At 37.3% G+C, this 23670-nt stretch overlaps 1 protein-coding gene across 3 annotated transcripts in view; it reads right to left on the bottom strand.

Moving 5' to 3' along the window:
- The window catches only part of znf574 (zinc finger protein 574), a 62174-nt gene that overhangs the window by 21632 nt on the left and 16872 nt on the right, over positions 1-23670 (bottom strand). For 2 of the 3 annotated variants that reach the window (XM_056474941.1, XM_056474942.1), the window contains exons 3-4: positions 12690-14034; positions 9497-9947 (exon numbers count right to left, since the gene is read on the bottom strand). In XM_056474941.1, the coding sequence (XP_056330916.1) occupies positions 9497-9947; positions 12690-14034 (1796 nt within the window). The remainder of the gene's footprint in view (positions 1-9496; positions 9948-12689; positions 14035-23670) is intronic. The other variant, XM_056474943.1, reaches the window with a different exon arrangement.

Here is a 23670-nt window from a genome sequence, read left to right as displayed (position 1 = left end):
TTCCCAAACCCCTCCTTAGCACGAAGCTAATCTGCGATGATTGGACCAATGACCCAGTCTTTTGTGATGGGTCGAATGTGTTCAGCGCGAGACAGAGAGAAATGCCCACCATGGCTATGAAGTAGCACCCAGAGAGCAAGCCCAATGCAGGAATGAAACAAAGCAATGCAGTTAAACACCAGCATATTGCTCCACTCTTAACGCTAACCCCAAGTAATAAGAATGACACACATTCAGTATTAATCCACACAGTGCAAAAGTTGAACTATTTTGAAAATTATCTGCGCCGCGTCTGAGGAACAGCTGAGGGTGGCTATAGCAGAGGATCGCGAGTTCAGAAACACAAATTGGTAAAGGAATAAGCACGCGTTGCATTTTCAATGTGGTTTTGGACACAATAGTGCCATACAGATTTAACCTGAGATATACAGTACAAGCAGTGATCTATAATAGATAAGTAATTACAAGCCGCGCGGGGACTTATAACACAAAATTAACCATATATTTTGCAAACTACACAAAACGAGGCAATAATTTTAATTACACTTACATGTTGTGATCCAGAGGAAGAAGAAACTGGTCCATATGAACAGTAAAAGTTACTGACAAAGTCCATCAAAGTCTGACAAAGTCCCATACATAATAGTTTCTGCTGCTCCTTTGTTTGATAGCAAACTGTCTGCGAATCCCACGTTACAGCGTAGGTTATTGTAACAAAAATCAGAAAAAAAATGACAGGAACAAACACAGCACATGGATGGCTATACTGTGGTATAGTTGTGAAAATTAACGTTTAACCCTTTATTCCCTGCAGCCGAATCTCCATCTGTCAGTTATCGTCATCTATTCGCGTCATGATCAGTCCCGTGATCTCCCGCGCTCCTAGTGTCTGAAGGAAAAGCGCGTTCACATTTTACTGGATCTCGAACTATATATTTGATGATGTACCATATCAACATCGACGCGTTCAAGCAAGAGATCCAAACCCAACTCGACTATTTCGTTAAAGAATCAGTAGTTTTAAACATCTAAAAACTTTCTGATTTAAACCACAGCTGGATTTTTTCACTCACTTAGTGCTGTGTTACACACTGCATGGAAGGTCATTTTTAAAAACCCATAATAGGGGCTCTTTAAGGTATCTTCAATTCCAAGTTACAGGCATGCAAACTGTTAAGAAAAACAACCGAGCAGTCTTTTGGGTGTACTTTTTTCCCTGTTTTTGAACTGTCACATTTGGTATTGACCTTATTCTTTAATGTGCAAGTGAGCTCATTTTCTGCGATTGTTTTAGAACTTCCGATATAGTTGCCTATGAGAGAAATGACTAGGAATAATAAACGGCAGAAAATGGTCAAACGACTTGCTCTACAAACAAGTTTGTTCATGACTATACATATACAGTAGAATAATTTATTAATAAAATGTCAACTTGCAACAAATCAGCATAAGTTGTTTTTAACATCTAAAAATTAAATGGAAGTCGCGAACCCGCTGTGCCCCCTCGTACGTCAAGAATAAGGTCAATACAATGCAACAGAGCATACAAATAACATAACAAAGCTACGAAATCATTTTGCATCAAATTTGGCTCCAATCTCAAGTGAAAAACGTCCTGTTGACCACTCTCTACAAAACAGCAAACTACCCAGTAAATAAACATTTTGGGAATTTATAATTTGGCCTTAATTGCTATTTAATGTTTGTGTTTCATTTGAAATATAACAATAAATTAAACATTTGTTTTGGGGATCTCTGGATGAGTGAGTTGACTTCAGTTTATTTCATGAATATAAAGCAGAGATGAGCAAACTCGATCCTGGAGGGCCAGTGCAGAGTTTAGCTCCAACCCTAATCAAACACACCTGCCTGTAGCTTTCTAGTGATTTTGACGACACTGATTAGCATGTTCAGGTGTGTTTGATTTGTGTTGGAGCAAAACTCTGCAGGAACACCGGCCCCCCAGGCAGACCGCATTCAAAAATGTCAGATTTTGAGGGGATGTTTCCACAGCAGCGTTTTTAACTAAAAATAGGAAAAAATTATAATTTGGTTGTTCTTTCTACAAATAAAAATTAAGTACACATCTTTGAAAACAACAGTTATCATTTCCATTTAAACTCAAAAAAACAACATTTTGTTAAAACTATATAGGTGTATGAATATTAATGCTCAATGTCTGTGCAAGCACTTGACAACCAAAACAACAATGGCGGACTACAAGACTGCATGTGTGCATGTGCATAATTCAAAGAGACACTAGCTGGGTTAACATCACTCTTTTTGTTAATGCAAATCTTAAAGTTCTGCATGAGAACCGAATGATAAAAATGGCACATTTTTAATAAAAATACCATAATTTGCAAATAAAAGTCAACGATCACTTGAGGTACTTTTGCAAAAAAAAAAAAATAATAAAATAAATAAATAAAAATAAATGATGTGAAAAATGGTAGATGGAAACACATTTAAAGTCCGCAAGAAATCAAAACTAACCATATGATTGTATTAGCTCATTGTTAGTTTTGTGATGAACAATTCATCTATGGATGTCATAAACAAAACAAAAAATTCTTTGCCCTTCTAACCTTTAATTGCAATTTGAAAATGTTTTTTTTTTCTGTTAAATTTTCAGATTATGTATGTCTTAGGAACTCGGAATGGCTCACATATTTAACCACGCTGACTGTCAGTTGTCAGTTTGAAATGGTGAGAAGGAGGTGTCTGTTAGGTTGTTATAACTCTCCCCAAACCCTGATCTTTCTGAATGAAATGCCTACTTTACTATATCCATTCAGTTCGCAGTAGAAAAAACAAGCCATTCCCACAGTTTTGTCAAATTGCAGCTTCCAGTTCATGGGGACTTTAAAGAATAAACTTAGTGAACATTAAACCCACATGACTAATCATTTGTGCCTTGTTTACTGTTGGTTACTAGGTTACCAATACTACAGTTAGCCACTCTAACAACTTGACAGAAACGCATCTAGTTAACTTACAGTAGGGATTTTTCATTTATTATTTGCAAACTTTAAAAAGATACCCTTTACGGTAAGATGGAAATCCAGCTATCACCAAACACTAGCTAATAATACATCTGCATAATAAAGAATTTATAGTCTATATTTTAGCAATATTATTTCTTCTGAGTCTTTACTGTCACTTTTATTCAATTTAAATCATTCTGGCAGTATAGCAAATAATAATTTTCTTTAAAAACATCATAAATATTATACATATGTAACTATACTTTTGACTCTTTATGCAATCAATGTTCAAGCACAACAGCAAGATGCTGAATGTCAACATGGAGTGGCTGTTTAGTGCTCCTTTTCTTATTTCTCCAAGATTCACATTGACCGGCTGCCAAATTAAGGCATCGCTAAATACATCACAAGGGAATCAGTGAGAAATGTCAGAGGCACTTGTTTAATTGATCACTTCTCTTAGAGACTAATCAGACCTCTCCCTGATGCTGGACGGTTTGACAGGACAAGCGTTTCTGGGACAGAAAAATCCCGGCTGGGTCATAGACTAGAACAAGGAAGGTCATAAAAGAGCTTGTTAACCAACAGGAACATCCTCTGATTGGTTCAGTGTCATCTTAAGTTCCCAGCCAAGTGAACTTAGAACCAGACTCTTCGAGACAGGCGGCAAAAAAGGTATTTTCTGGTATATTCACTCAGAAAAAAACAACAACAACAGTCCTTTCTGCGTTTACAACTGCATACATCATTTTTGCTCACTCTTCTGGTATATGCACAAAATGCATCTGCTTTTTCACGCACATCGCAGTTGAGCACGGCAGCGAGATGTTATGATAGACAGGAGAGGAGGCAGTTTTCCATCTCCTCTTCCCACACTGACAAATACTTTGAGTTGTTGTTTGAGAAAGTCTGGCACCATGCTGATTCTTACATCATTACTACAGCAATCCATGTTCATGCACCGGATACTGACTACACTGTCTGAACAAATGGATCAGGTTTCATCACTAGCTCAATGACAGTCGCTCCTAGAGATCAGATTTGAAAACCAAATCGGATTTGTGCGCAGCGTGAGGCAATTTAAGTTCTTATCGACTACTTTTATCTTTCCATATTTAAAGTCAGATTAAATATCAGTCATCTCTACAAAGGAGCATAGGAGGAAGATGAATATGGCACCCTGTGAAATTAAAATTGATCATTCATATCTTTTAGAGTACTGTGATAAATTCTTTATCAGTGCACATTAGCGTGTGTGGGGTTGTGATGTTTAATCAAAATAACTTGCCCTCCTTCTCACATTGATGTTTCTTCTGTGATTACGTGTTTACTTGTAAGAGGGCGGAACAAACCTGTCATGACATCACAGCCATAGCAAAAAACAGCAACCATCCAATCAATACCCAATGAATAACATCAAGTCCTGTCTGACATTTTCTTATTTGAGAAGCTGTTTGACTCACAATAGGGTAGGAAAAAACTTCAGATTCAAGCCGACTAGACACACAGGTAGAAATGTCTTTTTCTCAAAGTTTTTTTTAGGTCATCTCCACAGTCCACACTAATATGTTTTCATTTAAAAATCCTTCCGTCCACACTGAGACACCCTTGTTAGGAAATGGAAACGTCCAAAGTGGATAAACTTGAAAATGGAGCCTTTCGAAAACGATGATGCATTGTATACATGTAATGCAATCATGAGACTAATTCAGCTAACATGGTGGACAACATTGTAAAGCAGATGTTTTGGATGCTGTCCATTTTGACAGCTTTATTAAAGATTTAGTAGTTCAAACTTGGATACTGCTTAATAATAATAGCAGGTTTGGCATGCTGTCCTAGGAGAGAATCCTGAGCTCGGAGATAATTGAGCCCAGGGCTCTCGCCTGGTCAATGAGCATGTAAGGGGGTACAAGATCAGGTAGGTCTCGAGAGCCTCCCTTGATAAAGGTGGAAAGGGGGAGATGGGGTGGATGAGGGGATTCTTCAAAAAAATGAAGATAAGGGAGTAATGCTAGTCGGGCTATTTATAGTGAGTTTGGAATGATCCGATTGGCTTACTAATGATAACAGATGAGAGACCAGCCGTGATCGATCACATCACGTGCTGCTCTTGAAATTAGTTTGTGAAACTTCACTTAATGTGAACAAAGAACAGCTATTGTTCAGCGGGAAGAGCAGATGAAAGTTGCAATATTTTGCTGCAACATTTCAAAGAGATGGAAAGTAAATAAACACTAGACGAATATGACGCAGATAAAAGTGTCTTGTGTCTGTGCAGAACATCAACGAAAGTGCTTCCAGTCGTTTTAGTGTGAATGAAGGAAAGAATTGAAAACGATAGTGTGGACATTTTTAGATGAAAACTCCATTTTCAAATGTATCCAGATTAGCGTAGTCGTAGTCTAAAAAAGCAAAGTCCAGTCAACGACAGCAATTTAAAAAAAAAAAGTTTGTTAAAAACGTATGATAAGATTCATCAAAAATAGGGGTGTCAAAATGAATCGTTTTTTCGATCCACTGTGATGCAAACGCGGACAATTCGGTCTCGGTTCAGCAATAGATCATAACCGGTTATTATGTAGTGAGGTCATTTATCTCATATGCACTACAATGCGATAGCTTACAATTGCAAGGGAGGCGAGCAGGAGTAATTAAAACACTCAAACTACCTAAAAACACAAAGCTCTGCGAGACACTGCGAGTGTGTTTGCTGGACGGTCTTTCACTGACACTGAAGGTACAACAAAGCCCCTATTTCACTGTTATGGAGAAACTAAAAGTAAACTCCACTTCTCTTTCACTGTGGACCTTTAACCTACTGGCATGAGGTAACTTTTCATCTCCTGTCGGCTGTTACAGCGAGACTTCTGGATACAGACACGAGCGCGTGTCTGCAGAGTTTTCTCCACCGCGTATATCATGGACCAGCTGTGATCGCCACTGCTGTTTATCAGTGTCACTCATCAGTGAACATTGCCAGAGCATTAGAGCCAATCGCAGCCCTTTCTGTTGAGCGTGCGATCAATCATAGGGGTGTACGAGCTCACTAGACAAGGCTCAGAAAGCGAGTGGGATAATTATATTTGTTTATTTGCTATGAATGCTCATGTTGTTCTGTGCATTTACTTGAGTTTTTAAAGGTTTTTATCTGACTGTTTGTATTAAAGGGCTAATTGTATTACAAATAATATATAAATATAAATATATTTATACATTTTAATACAATAATTGTTGTGCTGTAAAGTAAAATATCAAATTGTGTATGGACCATTATATATGAAAGCATCGTCAATGCACCAAGATGCATCGAGATCTCGAGTTCAACCGAATTGATAGCATGATAATAATAACCAAACCGACCTGTGAAACCAGTGTAGGTTTACACCTCTAATCAAAAATACAACATTTTTGACAAAGTGTGTGTGTGAGAGTGTGTAAAATACAGACACGTCTATAACATCCAGATCGACAGGGGCGGATCATTCCGCTGTGGTGAGTCCTGATAAAGAACGGACAATGCTGAAAGAAAGAGAAAGCGAGACTGACGGGTTATCGAGGATCTCTCTTATTGACTTCTTCAGCCCGATGAGATTGAAACATGAGTGATCAGAGTCCATCAACGCCTGCCTCTTTAACTGTAAAGGCTACCTTGTCATTGTTACATGCAATCTGATCTACTTTGACCGTCTTTGTATTTAAAACCCGAGAGACCACGAAGTCCCTTAACTCATTTAGGACATGCCCTAGGGATCCCCTTAACACACCTTAAACACGGATTGCTGTAAAAACAAGTCAATGGTGTGAAAAGCATCGTCTCTCAATTGAAAAAGATATTGCATCTATGGCAGGGAAAAGTTAAAGAGAAAATACATAACAAATCCTGTTGTGAATACCATTAACTTCATTTACAATCACAAATCCAATACTGATTTTACACTAGGACTGAACATTACATCATTTGAGCATCGATATCGCAATGTGCGTCTCCGCAATAGTCACATCACAGGATTCGTTTATTTATTAAAGATTAAAAGATGAAGATATTATTAAATATTACTTTTATATTATTGTATTAAATTATTTATACAATGACCATGTTCAGTGCTTCCCACACATAGACTTTACTTGTACGGTCGGCCTGATTTCACAGCTGACAGCGCACGCACAGCCACGATACCAAGAGAAAAAGTAAACAGTAGATTCATTAATCTAAACGGCTCAGAAAACTTTACTACATACTCAAAGAGGACGAAACGCTATCTAAACTGGCTGCAAAATATATGTACATCATTAGTAATGGTTAATCAATGCATTTGCCTTTTTTTTTTAAATCTACTCATTCATTACCTTTTCTGTCATTTATTTCTCCTGAGCTGATTATTTTATTAATTTGATGATGTTAATATATTACATATACTATTTTATATAGATATCTAAAATGCTTTGCCATTCAAGTTTGCTTTGAACTTAAAGGAGAGAGAGAAGCAGATTTCATCCGTCAGTGGGTGCACATGGCTCCTGAATAGCATAAAGGATTTCTTTTTTTATTTCAAGTCTTTTTTTTTATTACCTAAACCCATTGAAAAGAAACTGTGTATAACAATGGCACAATAAATACAATTATTATTAAAAATGAAATCATGCTTTGTTTGTTGCATATAGTTAACCACTTATGTGATGTGGGTAAACGGTGCGTTTCAATCCAGCTACCACCGCAAGTATATTTTAAACCTGTGGGAAGCACTGATGTCATTTTACATGCTTGATTGTTTAATTTCTGTATATGAATACTGTTAGACTCCCCAGTTTATTTAACTTTTATTTGTGCTCTGTCACATTTATATATGCTTCTAATTTATATTTCATGCAGATGCTATGCATAAAAAGGCTTGATCACCTAAGTCTATCTAATGTAATCTATCTAAATAGAGTTTTATTCAGATCATCTAGTGAAAATATGTTCCTATCGCCATCTACAGTTGAAGTCAGAATTATTAGCCCCCTGAATTATTAGCCCCCCGGTTAATTTTTTCCCCATTTTCTGTTTAACAGTGAGCAGATTTCATTCATGCATTCATTTTCTTTTCGGCTTAGTCCCTTTATTAATCCGGGGTCGCCACAGCAGAATGAACCGCCAACGTATCCAGCACATGTTTTACGCAGCGGATACCCTTCCAGCCGCAACCCATCTCTGGGATGCATCCATACACACTCACTCACACTCATACACTACGGAAAATTTTGCCTTCCCAATTCACCTGTACCGCATGTCTTTGGGCTGTGGGGGAAACCGGAGCACCCGGAGGAAACCCACTCGAACGCAGGGAGAATACCTCCACACAGAAACGGCAACTGACTCAGCCGAGGCTCGAACCAGCGACCATCTTGCTGTGAGGCGACAGCATTACCTACTGCGCCACTGCCTTGCCGAGAGCAGATGTTTTCAACACATTTCTAAACATAATAGTTTAAAATGAATGGTAACAAACTCAACTGTTAAAAGACAAAGTCCACCATTCTCCAATTCTCGTACAGCTCTCTCGACAAAAATGCTTGCTGCAAACCAACAGCTTTGCTGTATCGACCCTGACAGCATGGCAGGGAAACACATGCAACAAACCCCGTGAATCATGGAAACCAACACAATGTTATGGCCCTTCATGAACGCCTAAATACTGCTTGCCGTACGCAGACGTGGTCTCACCCAGTCATTGGGTGTCACAGCTTGGCAGGTCTGCTTTGCCTTCGGAAAGCATGTGCTCTCATGAATAATTAAGAAGCAGGGTCTTCTCATAGTATAAGAAAACTCAGCTATGAATAATAATGAGAAACCCGACACGTCATCACTCCAATGGCAGATTTGTCACTGATTCTGATCCAGCCTCAAAAATTATTTTAAAGTCGAAAGATGAAATTAGCTGGCAAAAGCTCAAAATTCTCCAGTTTTCCCTACAATTAAAGCTAACAGCTGCGAAGGTTGTCTTAACTGATGCTCAACACACACAAATTTGTTCTACGGTGTCTTGAACCTATATATATATATATATATACACACACACATAATATATATAATATTTGAATCAATTTGTTTTATCAATTACGCCAGTGCTAAAAGCTTCAAACAAAGCCAGAGCAGAATATTTGTTCACATCAGAGCAACATTAGGGTCTTTTGTTCGTGATTGATCAGTTTTTAAACATAATTTTAATTTAATTTTAATTTTAAACAATTTTAATTTAATTTTTAAACATAATTTTAATTTAATTTTAAACATAGAAACTTTTACAAAAGATTTGCTTAATTTCTAAATGAACCAGCCATTTTGAACAAATCATTTGAATAAATGACTATGATAAATATAATGATCCCTCAACCAACAAAGTAACACCACAACAACCTTAAGTAAAATATTGTTAAATTATCAATAAATTTTTTTTAATATATTTAAATCATCCCTGAAAAAAAATGATTAATTTAAATATATTTTTTTTAAAAGGTGCACAAACCTGTGACTCTTTAGCTGGGACTCTAACTTGAAGCTGGCCGGACACTCGGGGCAGATGTGCAGACGGCCATCACTTGATGGTCCCCTGCCTTTCCCTCTGCCTCGGGTCCTGCGCTCCTGGACTCCCCCCTGGTGAGTCATCATGTGGCGTTTGAGGGACGTGGGCTGGAAGAAGCGCTTGTCACAGATGGGGCAGCTGTAGATGCGGGATCCTCCGTGGATGAGGCTGTGACGCAGCAGGTTGGCCGGAGACGGGAAGCTCTTTTTGCAGATTTTGCAGTTGAAGAGTTTCTCGCCCGTGTGCTGGAACACATGCTCACGCAGACGGCTGCGGCGAGTAAAGCCCTGGCCACAATGGGGGCACTCGTGGGGCAGAGCGGTGCGTGACCATTCACGGCTCAGTTTTGCGGGGGCTTCAAGACCACCGTCTGCTGCTGCTGCTGCTCCTGTTGCTGGTGACAGAAACACTTTTGTTAATGTGAAATGTAAATGGAAGAGATGGTCCATGTAATAGGAAATTAACTTGATGCGTTTCAGGCTTAAACATTATGAAGGATGTGAAATGCTGATTAAGTGAGGTGATCCTGAAGACTACTCTTCTGAAGAAGAACTATTCTTGAAAATTCTGCATTTGCCATCATTATATTTTAAATATAATATCATAGAGAAAGTTATAATAATACATTACAATATAAGGTACATATTTATTAAAGGTGCAGTATGTAGTTTGACACCCAGTGGTTGAACTAGGTATTGCATTCCTGAACCAAAGCAAGCGCAGGTTGCCAGATTGAGCAACCTGGGAATGATCACCTCAGGTACACCTCATGTGCTTTATTCAGTGTTAAATGCTAATAATGCGAGTTTGAATGCCATTTTACATGACTTTTATTGCCATATTACTAATATACAGCAGCAGATAGTTCACCTATAGATTTTGAAAATAAAGCGTTTGAAATTGAATTTTTAAACTGTGAAATAGTGCAAACCAACACATATCAGTGATTAAGCATCTACATTTAATAATGTTAAAGAGGTTAAATAAGTATACATTAGATTATAAACTTAACCATTTCATGTTAAGTTTTGAAGAAGCATATTCTGTGCTTCTGAATGGCTGTATTTAAATTTCTGTCGTGTATCGTCTGGACATGAGGTTACAATGAAAAAACTGCTCACCTAATGTTTACGTTGGTAATATTTATATAATTTGCTAATTAGTAACCTCATGTTGAACTCTGAATATGTGTCATTTCGGAGTCTGCTACTGTCCACCAGCGGTTGCATTTCGGTCAAGAGTGCTTGCTTTGAGAGCCTTCCTACTTGAATGTATGAAATATGCAGTTTTCCAACAAGGCAACCCGGGGTGCTGAAATATAATTGGCTAAACTGGCATTGGGCAGGTTAAAAGAACCAAAACAAAGACAGCGCTCCGGCACGGAAAACACATTTTCAAAGCAGAATATCTGACTTCAGTATTGTTTTTCAGATAAACAAGAATGTACACTTAGCAATATCTGCAAACATGTTATGGTATTTTAATGATTTAGAGGAGTCAAAAACTTACATACGGCACCTTTAAGCAAATTCCAACTTGGTCAACAACAATTTCATGGAGTCCTTAATCACAATTTGAAAACCTCTGATTTAAGTAACTAATTTGGTTCTGCTGATACTTATACATAGTTAAGCACTTTAAAACTTTAAGATCTTTAAAATTTCCCATCTTCTGTGGACCATAAAGTAAACACAACATTTAAGAAGTTTTAAACAAATATCTCCAATGTGTTTTTGTTCATCACAATGGAAGTCAATAGTAACTACTAGGGATGCAACGGTTCTTGGTAAAAAAAAAAATAAAAATGGGTATCATTCCGTTGTTCTCCCATGGTTTGTCCTGTGATGTGCGGTTCAGAATATGCATTATTAATATTGTTTTGTAAATAAAAACAAATGCAATAAAGCAGTTCCACCTTTGTACGCTTCCGATTACCTTTTGCCATTCAATGCACATGCGAAGACCTGTCCAATCACCTCTCAGTACGTAAATCTGTTGTTGACATCACATTTCCTCACGTGTGAGTGTGTGTGTGTGTGGAGTTTCTGTGTGTTTCAGCATGGCAGGTGAAGGAGATAAAGAGCAAATGCACAGGTGAGGCCAAATCATAGCGCATTGCTGTCAGTGTTTCAACAGACACTCAATATAAATTCAGACAGACACAAAAACATAACGAATGGCATCTTTTGTTGTTGTTGCAAAGATCGGTGGTCACTAACAGGCGGATCGAGGTCCGTGTCCAGACCCAGAAGCGTCACATATGTACACAGACTTTCAACGGGTCTGTTACTTCAGTCCAGCTCCTTCTGGGTGTTCTTCCACACCAATCACTCGCGCTATTCACTCTGTTTACCTGCTGTCTTCTAAGAACAGTTTTCTTCTCGACTGACCGTTCCCGCTGAATTAAAAGAGAAGAGCCAAACACTCTTTCTTTGCTTAAGTTTCATGCACTACGATGGTGCCAAGTGAAACAGAACTCTCTGGAATCATAATAAAATCCTAAAGAAATTATAATTAGAAATGCGTTGTTGCCTTGGTAAAGCAAGCATGATGTAAACAGAAATAAAGTGCTCAGTTATTAAGATGTGTTGACTTAATTATTATCTGCGTAAATGGTTGAGATGTTGAGTCGAGATGTAAAATAGAAAAAGGGGAAATCTAAGTTTATTTTCTTATGCAATTAATTTGAACATACAATTTTCTAAAAGCCCTTCTTTTAATCAATGCGAGAATATGCAAATCTACAGTCATGTTTGAAGCTGTTGCATTGTCAGTTGTTTGTTACCCAATAAATATGTTTATTGTTCTTTGAATTGTTCTGTAGGGAGTTTTTTTCTAAGCATAGCATTTGTATCGTACCGAAACCGTGAGTAGATTGAATCGTTGCACCCCTAGTAATTACAATTGTTTAAATCAGGACAGAATTTCAATTAATTAATGACTTCATTTGGCAAAATCCACATTTACTCAGGTCTGATTATCCTAAGACTATCCTGTGCAGGCTGCAACTTGAAGTTTCATTATCAGTTAGTAAAACCATAGCACATGTGCAGATATCCTACTTAGCTTGGTCTCTTTAGGACTGCTTTATGGACTCAGTCTGACCTGATTGTCTGAGATTCATGTTTCACAATACCTGAAGCTGCAGTAATGTAGAGTCTGCTTTTGACTTCAGCAGTGGCTGGATGTCCAGCAGTTGTGTTCTTATGCTCCCGCCGATGGTACAGGAACTGTGTGGTACTCATAAACTCAGCCCCACAGTCTCCACAAGTGTGCAGCGCCGCCTCCAGACCGTGCTCAGCTTTACGGTGCTTGGCCAGCTCCTGATCATTGTCAAATACAGATCCACACTGATGGCAGAGAAAAGCAGTGGATGTTTCCTCTGAGGGGTTACTCTCCACCGCATCCTGGATCTCCTCCTCCTCACCACTCTTCTCCATTTGCACATTTCCTTCAACCTTCTCAATGACCAACTCCATTTTTACCTCCTGGTTCGATGCTTCATGCTCCTCTAACATCTCCACAGTCTTCTCCACCAATATCTCTGCTCCTTCAACCACGGGCTCCTGTTCGGTTCCTCGTATCTCATTGCCTTCCAGCTCAACCTCCACTTGCGCTACAGGGGTCTCTGTGATGGTTTGCTCCAGAGTGGTCACCTCCATTAGGCTCTGGCCTTCTCCAGCTGTTGCCAAAAGCAGGAGACCCTCTCCTGGGGCCTCCAGCATGGCTGTGGAGATCTGAGGGATGGCAGATGAAGCCTGCCTGGGTTCCTCCTCCACCTCTGAACGGTGCTGCCTGCGGTGGTAAAGGAAAAGCGTGGTGTTAAGGAAGCCCTCTCCACAGACAGCACAGCGGTGTATGGCATCTTTCAAGCCATGTTGAGTCCTGCGGTGAGTCACAAGCTCTGGAACCAGACTGAAGCTTTGACCACACTCCACACAGAGCAGGCTGGACGGGGGTTTGGCCTTCTTCTGCCCCCTACGCCTCGTGGCGGGACTGCTTGCCTCAACTGAGGTCTCCACAGATGAAGCCTCTTGGGTGGCCAAGGCCTCCTTCGGGACACTGTTGCTCGATTCTTCCTCCTCAGAGGTCGCAGGCGCTGCTACTTTTCCAGCAACTTCCACCGACCCCTGACTAGCGATCTCGAACCTAATTTCTGCCACTTCGTTGACCTGGGTTTGTTCAGACGTATTCTGTTCCTGCTCGGCATTCTCGTTTTCTGTTTGGCTAGGCTGCGGTTGGGCTACTGCTTCATATGTTTCTCCACTTTGCTCTCCTGAAGGTCCTGTCTCGAGGCAACAACCCATCTTACGGTGCTGCTGCCACAGCGACAGAGCATCGAAGAGGACCTCGCAGTCAGCGCACTGGTACAGCACACGCGGGGCATCCGCCTGGATAGTTTTCTTCTGCTGAAGCAGGGAAGACAGATCAACTGCTGTCTGAGTTTGAATTTGGGGAACCGTCACAGCCTGCATCGCCACCTAGTGAGAGGAGTGAGAACAGACACATCAGCTAATCTGATCTGAGTAATGATGAAAGTTACTGACAAAGTTAAATTTAAAAAAGGATATATGACAGAGATTGTCCTGTATAAAGAATTACAAGGCAACCACCTCCGCCTTTTGACAAAAATCAGGTAGGCAATCATGTCTACTGACAGACCCCAAATGATGCTCAAGCACTGGTCGTGTAATTAATCACATAATATTTAAATAATATAATGTTTACTTGCTAATATTAAAAGAATAATGCAAAATGTATTTGCTTCAAGTAACAAAAATTTCATGAATATATGAATGCAATGAATATATGTATTATGCAATGTAAATGCAATTTTGGTTACCATTATGGTGATAGTTTTGTGTTCAAATATTTAATTATTTATTTAAAATGCTACTGACCGATAGCTAATAAAGCTCTTCACAAATTTGTATGTTTTGCATTCGAAGAGTTCAGATGCAAAAACCCGCCTAAAATTTCCATCGAAAATGAACATTTTTCTCAGACTGCTTTGTTTGTTGAGTTCTTTTACATTAAAGACTATGAAAAGGACTTTTTCTTTGCCATAAAAGTAATATTACTAAAACCTACAATTTTGAGCCTGATAAAAAATAAAATTTTAGATGGCAATTAGAGGTTTTTGCATCTGAACTCTTCATTTCTAAAATATAATTTACTTTAATATTTTTGACTACATACTCCTAAAAATATCCCAGAGGATGGAACTGTTCTGATATTCAAAAATAAATAAATAAAGAAATACAATGCAATAAAACATTTGGTAACACTTTAGTTTAAGTAGCAATTTTCATTAACTAGTGGCTAACCTGCCTATTATTAAGATGTTGATTGTGCTTATAAAATACATATTTATTTGTCATTATAAAGTACATATGCTGCATGAGGGTAAAGCGGTGGCGCAGTGGGTAGCACGTTCGCCTCACAGCAAGAAGGTCACTGGTTCGAGGTCAGTTGGTCAGTTGGAGGTCAGGTTCGATGCTGGGTCAGTTGGCATTTCTGTGTGGAGTTTGCATGTTCTACCTGTGTTTGCGTGGGTTTCCTCCGTTTCCCCCACAAGTCCAAAGACATTTGGTACAGGTGAATTGGGTATGCTAAAATTGACTGTAGTGCGTGTGTGTTTCCCAGTGATGGGTTGCAGCTGGAAGGGCATCCACTGAGTAAAAACATGTGCTGGATAAGTTGGCAGTTCATTCCGCTGTGGCGACTAGTCATGGGAGAACAACCTTTTTTTAAGGTATACCGCGGTTTGGAAGAGTCAAGGTTTTAAAAATTTTCTGTAATACCGTAATATTTTTTATTTACATTTTTTTTGTTTGTTTTTAGGACAAAAGTAGAAAAAATATCCAAAGATGCCATTTTAAATTGTAAAGAAATTAGTGTTTTTGAAATGAATGAAGACAACAGAAGTCAATGATTCTTTTGAATTATTTAGCCTGACATTCTTACTGCTCCATAATATTATAAACATTTCTAAAAATAAAATATATTGTTAAAAGTGGAAAAAAGTTTTAGTTTTTTACCCAGACATTTAAAAAGAATATATTTTAGAGGAGTAAGCACAATACCGCGATACCGTGAAACCGTGATATTTTTATCCAAGGTTATCATCCCGTCAGAATCTTATAACGGCCTATGCCTAGTGGCGACCCTAGATTAATAAAGGGACTAAGCTGAAAAGAAAATGAATTAATGAATGAATGAATATTCTGCATGATCTTGTTCTACATCCCTAATGACTATTAATAAGCAGCAAAATACACAAGACATGTCATTCGTATCTTTTTGAATGTGGAAAAGTGCAACTGTCAATATGGCGAATAAAGCCCTGCCTGCTAGTATAAGAGCCATCGATCGCTATATGGTGAAAATAGCCCGCCTTCTAGTACAAGAGCCAATTATCAATCGCTATATGGTGAAAATAGCCCGCCTTCTAGTAGAGAAGCTAATCATCAATCGCTATAGACTGATAATACTCTGGGGGAGGGGCTTGGACCAGACGTGAGTTTCTGCAGATTTTGTGAGATTTGGACGTTTAGAAATAAAAGGGACCGTTGTTGTTCAATTTTAGTGGTGATTCCTACTATGAAATTCAATCATAAGCTTGGCAAGCAATTTTGGAGAATTTGATGTGTCCCCATTCAGACAGAATGCCTGAACATACTGCCTGAGAGGCATTTCAAAGATGGCTGCCGAGTGAAATGACTTGCCTTAAAGGGACTTTGATATACGTACACACAGACCTGCGTTTGCAGCAGGTCACCACCCAGAGTGACAGGCAAGTCGCTGCTATAGTCTGAATGAGGCATAAATACTGAATTCCAAATGTTATTGTAGCATTTCACTATTTGTCATTCCCTTTAAATATTAATATTAAAAAAGTGTGTTTATATCTAGGTTTGAATATCAAAATATCCAGTGTTTCAGTGTATTTGCTCTTGTATCAACGCACTCCATATAAAGGCCTTTAATATTTTATACACACTAAAAAGAACAAACAAGTTTCAGCTTCCTCGAGAGGAATCACCCCGATGCCGATAGCTCTAACACGGTGTAAAAACCCACTCAAGGAGTTAGTTCATGTCACAGTCAATTCAAAATAACATTCACAGTTACCAAGGGCACGACGCGGGGGTCCGTATTACAGTCATCTGACGCAACCGACTGCGACGGTTGAACTAACACGGCACAAACCTGTATGTGTTCACCATGCAATTCTTTTTAAAAATGCAAGCACCCACTTAAGCCATCTAGATGAGGGGGTATTAAGAGTAAGAGAGAATGACTCAGAGAGAGGCTGCAGACGTCTATAAACCGGACGGACAGATCAACTTATGTTCCATCCATTTTCAGTGTGGATGGTTCAAATGAGCTAAGAGCAGATGGAGATCAGAAAACAAAGTCAAAAAGATGATGACACTGCCAACAGGGATAACAGGTTGCATTCTCATCTCCTCCACCAGCTGATATGGTGTCATTATCACATACTGAAAAATGAGATCAAAACTATTGAGATAAAAGCAGCGAATGAAGTAATTGAATCAAAAAAATAGATTAGCTTTTAAAAAGCAAACAAAACTACTTCTTAAAATAAAATGATCAGATGTCGCCTTATGTCCAGAGATTTTTTGTTTTGAGTCAGTGTTGCGCATTTTGTTAAAGGGATAGTTCACCCAAAAATTAAAGCTTTCTCACCATTTACTCAACCTTAGGTGGTTATAAACCTTTATGAGGTTTTTTTTCTTCTCTTTAACACAAAAGAAGATATTTGAAAAATGCTGAAAACTGTAACCATTGACATGCATAATAGAAAAACAAGACTGCACTGTAAAACTCAACAGTCAACTTTATCAAATGAAATGAGTGTAGTGAACTCAAAATTTACTGAAAGTTAATTCTACTCGTTTGAAAAGAGTTTTGAACTCAGTGTTGAAGGTAATTAAATACCTCATTACTTCAACTCAAATGGAGTAAGTTGAAAGTGCTCATATAGATTTGTTTTTTAACTCAAATGGTTTGTCACAATCGGTTTCTTCATATGGTTTGAGTTGCCTAAACTTATTGGGTTTTACAGTACTCAGTACAGTACAGTTGGTTTAAGTTCTCTTTATTTATTGGGCTTTACTGTGCTCAAATTGCTTCGTTTACTCAAATAGATTAAGTTCACAGTACTCATTAAGATTAGCTTTTGAACTTAAATGGTTTGTTGCAATCGGTTTACTCAAATGGTTTGAGTTACCTCAATTTTTTGGGTTTTACAGTGTGTGAAAGTTATATTTTTCCACAAAGCTGTATATAAATAAAAAAATAAAAAAATTAGAGAGTAAACGTGACAGAATATTTATTTTTTTGGTGAACTATCAATTAAAATAAATCAATAAAATAATTTTCTGTGATTGTAATTCAAGTGAACATATAGACTTTTTTCTTCATTGCTAAATGAAGGAATGCCAATAGTGGCCAGCGCCTTCCGGTAGGGTGCTTAGAACTTCCGTTAAGAATTGTCATCAGCCTGATCAGCATTTCTCAAGTGGGTGTCAACACAAAGCATATTTCCAAAAATTACCAATAAAAGTATGTTACTGATCCTACTCCGGCTGATTTGCATGTTAAATCTAATCGGGATTAGTTTATGTTTCATTTAGTTTGTATTGTGTAGTATTTACCATGGTATGTGTTTTTCTGTCATTTCAAAATGCCACTTTATTTTCATTTTGTGACACTAATTCGAATGTGTTAGTGTGACAGTACAGGCTCTGTGTGTGTCAAACATTTTGGTGAACTACAATTGTTTGGGCTGGTTATATATTTGTGATTCAAAGAGAAAATGATCACTTTAGCAATAACACGACAAAGATGCCGCCTGGCAACGAGGGAAATATACCTCACAGCTGTTGTTTTCCATCCCATTAGATCACATTTAAAATCACTGTTTAAAATAAACAGTCCAGAAGGTGGTGCTGATTGACAGCAGTATTAGTTGAAAGACGTTAAAAGCAAGTAAAATAGATCAGAAATATCTTTCAAAGCTGTCCGATTGTGACTGTTTATACCAGGGTATATGCAGGAATCCTAAAGATAATTTCAATACCTTTTTAAGACTTTTTAAAGACCTTCTCAGAATGTTTTAAGACCTCATCGCCACTTCAAGTAGTAATCAGTATCAAACCTTTAACTTAATAAAGAGTTGCTAATAAACAGTTGTAGTTAAATAAATGAATGGAGAACAACCATGCAACAGAACTCAGATAAGCTCGGAAGAAACAGCGATTTCAGCGATTGAGCATACCATCATTAATATTAGGAGGAAAATAAATATATGTATGCTTTTTTGGAGTTGAACACTTTGGACAATGCTTAAACAAAACCTAAGATGTTGTAAAAACGCAATTAAGACATTTTTAAATAACTTTTAAGGGCCTTTTTTCCTCACATAATTGATTTATCAACTTTTAATACCTTTTAAGACCCCGCAGACACCCTGTATACTCATCAGCTGCCAACCAGAGGTTTGTAGCATCCTCCTTGCGCATACACACAAAGCATAATGGGTAATTTTGCGTTCTACGAAAAAGGTCTATAGTGTGATATTAGGAGTGCCAGTAGATTAAAAAAATTGTGATGGTAAGACATCTTAGGGACAAATTTCAGAAAGGAGATTAAGTGAAACTCTAAATAGGATAACTCAAAAATGAGGGAAATCCTGGGTTTTTTGTTTTAGAATGGGAGGTATGTCAAGCCCATTCTAAAACGGAGGCAACTTATATTCAGAGACAGTCATCATGGTAACTTACTCCATGAACATACCTGGGGTGCGTTTCCCAAACAACGATGTAACTCGCGGCTGAACAATCATAGTATGATGCATCATTTGGGAAAAGAACGAAGTAGTGACGAGTGTTTCCCAAAACTCGTAGATTCTCTGTCGCAGATCCATCGTTTGAACAATGTTCGTTATAATGTAAAATGCTCATAATGATGCTCTGAACGGGGTCGAGTCACAACTTCTTAAGAGAAGAACCCCATAATTTCTTTGTGCAAATGATATTGTTTTACACACGCACGCATGTTTAAAAAAATCCAATATTAGTTTTGGTAAAAACATGCACTCGTTTTAAATATGAATTGATGTAAACGGCGCATATAGGGCCTATGTATCCTTTACAAATATTGAGAACACTACATATTATATTCTAAAACATAAAATCACTTCCAAAAGCCAACACGTATTCTATTAGCATATATAAATCATATAAATAAATAAATAATAAGGCGATTTATTAAGAAATGAAATTTAATATTTATTATTTATTAGGAAATAAAAAACCTACTTTAATAATAATATTATTAATGATGATGATGATGATTATTATTATTATTATTATTATTATTATTATTAAGTAGGATATTGTTTATTTATTTTTAAGTCTAGTTTTACAATTTGACAGATGCAAGCCACATGCAGAAATGTTTTAATCAAACATGCCCATGTCATATACAGTACAGATACATTTCTTAATAAATAACCTACTATAAATGAAAAACATTAACGTATGCTATGTTTTTTTTTTTTTGTTTTCACAAGCTTTAGAGACGTAACATCCATTCCTCTTTTAAATAATAGGTCACCTATAGCTTTCATCATGAGCCACGGCTGCGTTCAAAATGACATCAATGTTTTTTAAAGTGCACTGCGAAGGGAGCGCAATTGTAAACATGAAGATCTCTAAAACTGAACTGTAAAAGCAAATTACACACATGAGGGATGACTTTAATGCTTTTTTAAAATAATTCCAAGTTTAAATGTTGGAATTTTTTACAAGAATAGGGCATGGGGGTTAACTGGGATTAGAACACAGCCAGGAACTATGCTTCTAACTACAGCTCAAGAGGTTTGCGAATGTTCGTTGGAACGGTGGATTTGGGAAACATCAAATCAACTAACTATGATTGTAACGATGGAACTTGCGACCTTGGTTGGCAAACGATGGTTTTAGGAAACGCAGCCCGGGTGAGGAGTAGGTTTTCATCAGAGAACCCATAGTTTCTTTTGCTCTGCTCTCCCTTTTTAAACAGCAAGTGGCGTTTAAATAATACATTCATTCACACATGTACAATGCAAAATGCATTTCTTAAGTATTTCAAGAACAAATATTTAAAACGTATTAAACCAAGATGGAACTTTTTTTATTAGAAGATATTAGATGCAATCTTTATTTCATTACGCTTTTCATAACTGTTTGCATTTTACTTTAAGAGATAGCTCAACCAAAATTATAAATTATATCATCATTTACTCACCCTAAACTTTCTATTTGTATCTATTTGAGTTTCTCTTATCTGATGAACTCAAAAGAAGATTTTTTGGAAAAAATATGGTTGCTGGGACCCATTGTTATCCATAGTAATTTTTTGTCCAACTATGGACGTTGATGGGTCCCATGCAAACAGCATTCTTCAAAATATCTTCTTTTGTGTTCAGCAGAAATTCATTAAGGTTCACAACCACATTTTAATTTTGGGAAGTCTATCTCTTTACAGTTTTTCTCAGTCGCTTTGGTGCATTTCTCACAACACTATTTACATTTGCACAACAGTTAATGCATTTCTCAAAACAATTAGTCATTTGTGCACATCATAGTTGCAGTTTCTTATTCTTTCCAACAAATTGCAAATGCTTTAGGACATGCATCAATTGCTTTCATACAACTCTCTGCTGTTTTATAACATTATCATTTACTTACGTCAGTCAAAATTAACTAAACTTGAATGCTGAATAGTCATTCCATATAAAACTAACAGTCCTCATTTCCTTACTTGAGTCATTACATACAAAAATGTTGAAGTAGTGGTCAAAATCTGTCAAGCAAATTTTAATTTTAAGATTTTAAATCCTTTAATGAAAGGTCTTCTATATTGAACAATTTACAGATCTATGCATGTTGTAGGTTTGGTTCCAGCATGTATTTCAATATAGTTTAAAGTTGTGCACAGCTCTACCCAAAGGAAGTTTATGTTTGGTGTAAATTAGGGTGCATTTATTCTTTTGCACAATGCTGTGACAAAATTGAATTGCAAAGAGTATATGCAGTAAAAATGTGAAATATACATATTCAGTGTCTTGTACTCAGATACCTCACTAATTGCAGTGATGTCTAACATTACTGTAGTTTTTGAATGGCTGTGCAAATAGTATCTACTACGGTCTTCAGCATTTTCAGGAAGTGTCACCAAAATCTGACTTTTTTGCATTGGAAAAAATGTACAGAGTAAACTGTCATAACAAAAACATGACAAAGCTATTTGACTATCTTTGTCATAAACAATGGAGTCGGAACTTTTCATCTTGAGGATACTGACACTTTCATTGACACGAATACTTGCTTTTGAGGAATGAGCTCTCCATTTTGAGCAAGTGACACACTTTTGCAGGATGTCAACTAGGTTTAGCAGTTTGCACTAATTGTTTTGAGAAGTGCATCAACTGTTGTGCAAATGTAAATAGTGTTGTGAGAAATGCACCGAAGCCACTGAGAAAAACTGTAAATAAAATTATCCATCGCTTTGGTAACAAAAATATTTTTAATGCGAATTTAAGCAAAAGTGCTTAGAATTTGTCTATTACAAAGTACACTATTTTATTTTTTAAATATTACACATTTTTAAAGTACATATGATATATCTTTTTAAAGTACAAACTTCTGCCTTCTCATATCACTTCAGTTTTTTCTTTCAATTAAAATGAAGCAGATGTTCTGTGGAATTGCCTAATGAATGTTTCCACTGCTATTATTGCATCCTGTTAATCTACAATATGAGGTGCAAATAGTATGTATCTGCTAGTATAAAATCGATTAAATTAATATTTACACTGCAAAGATCTGCTACTTTTACATGGAATATGATGTATACTGAGCTCAATCGTCTAGAGCTACTGAGCTTTCTGTAAATAGGATCTATCAATAAGAAAGTATTCTAATTGCATTCAGTATAAATAGCCACTGGTCTGTTTTTCTAACCATGATGGCAGATCATTAGCAAAATAAGAAAAAAAAAACATGTTTTTTTGCCTATGGGATACCAGATATCTTTTTGTTAGGTGTCGTTGCCATGGTGAATCCTAATATTGGAGCACCATTAATCATGGCTTTTCATAGTCATGGTGTACATCTTTCATATTCGGCTTACTCATAAGTTTACTGAACTAACTCTATTCAGCTGATCTGAAACCAAATCTCAGAGTAACTCAACTAAGAGTTCAAGTTTAAACTCAGAGTTTGTCGATCCTCCTTACTGAAACAGACCCTCAGTGAAGCTCAGAAAAACATTTCTCACCATACCGCCAAAGTTGACTGATTGCACCAAGAATGGCAAATGCTTTTGTATTACACGATTTCTAGAATCAGTATAGGGCTGGGCAATAAAATCGATTATTCGGTATCGGTATCGATTATTTATTGACTGAACACCATTGTCCAAAAATAAATAAATAATAAATAAAACATATATATATATATATATATTTATATATTTTGTAAATCAGTATGTAGTTGATATGAAGCGCTATAGTTTTACTAAAATGTGTCTGCTCAGTGCGCTCCTTGGAAGCAGTGCCAATAAGCTTAGGGAAGGGATGTCAAACTCAATTCCTGGAGGGCTGCAGACCTGCACAGTTTAGTTCCAACCCTAATTAAACACAGCTGATCAAACTAATTAAGTCTTTCGGTCTTGTTTGACACCTATACAGGTAAGTGTGTTGAAGCAGGGCTGGAACAAAACTGTGCAGGGCTGCGGCCCTCGAGGAATGGAGTTTGACATCACAGACTTAGGGTGTAAGTTGTAAGTGTAAGTCATTTCCAATGACTTACACTAGCACAAAACTTGCACGATGTGCACATGGGAGGGACGCGCACATGGTGTGCAAGCGGCATCTATGTGAAATGCACACATTTTCCAGGTACACCTAGTTGAAAAACATTTGAACTTTTCCGAGTGTGCACTGCGATTCATGCAAGCAGAACTAACCAATCTGCTTTACACTTTGTATGGAATATACACATTTCTGTAATAACGGCAGACACTGCAGTGCTTTTTAATTT

This window comes from Danio aesculapii, chromosome 16, assembly GCF_903798145.1.
Source record: "Danio aesculapii chromosome 16, fDanAes4.1, whole genome shotgun sequence".
NCBI classification, from domain to species: Eukaryota; Metazoa; Chordata; class Actinopteri; order Cypriniformes; family Danionidae; genus Danio; species Danio aesculapii.
This window is presented reverse-complemented; position numbering and strand designations above follow the sequence as displayed.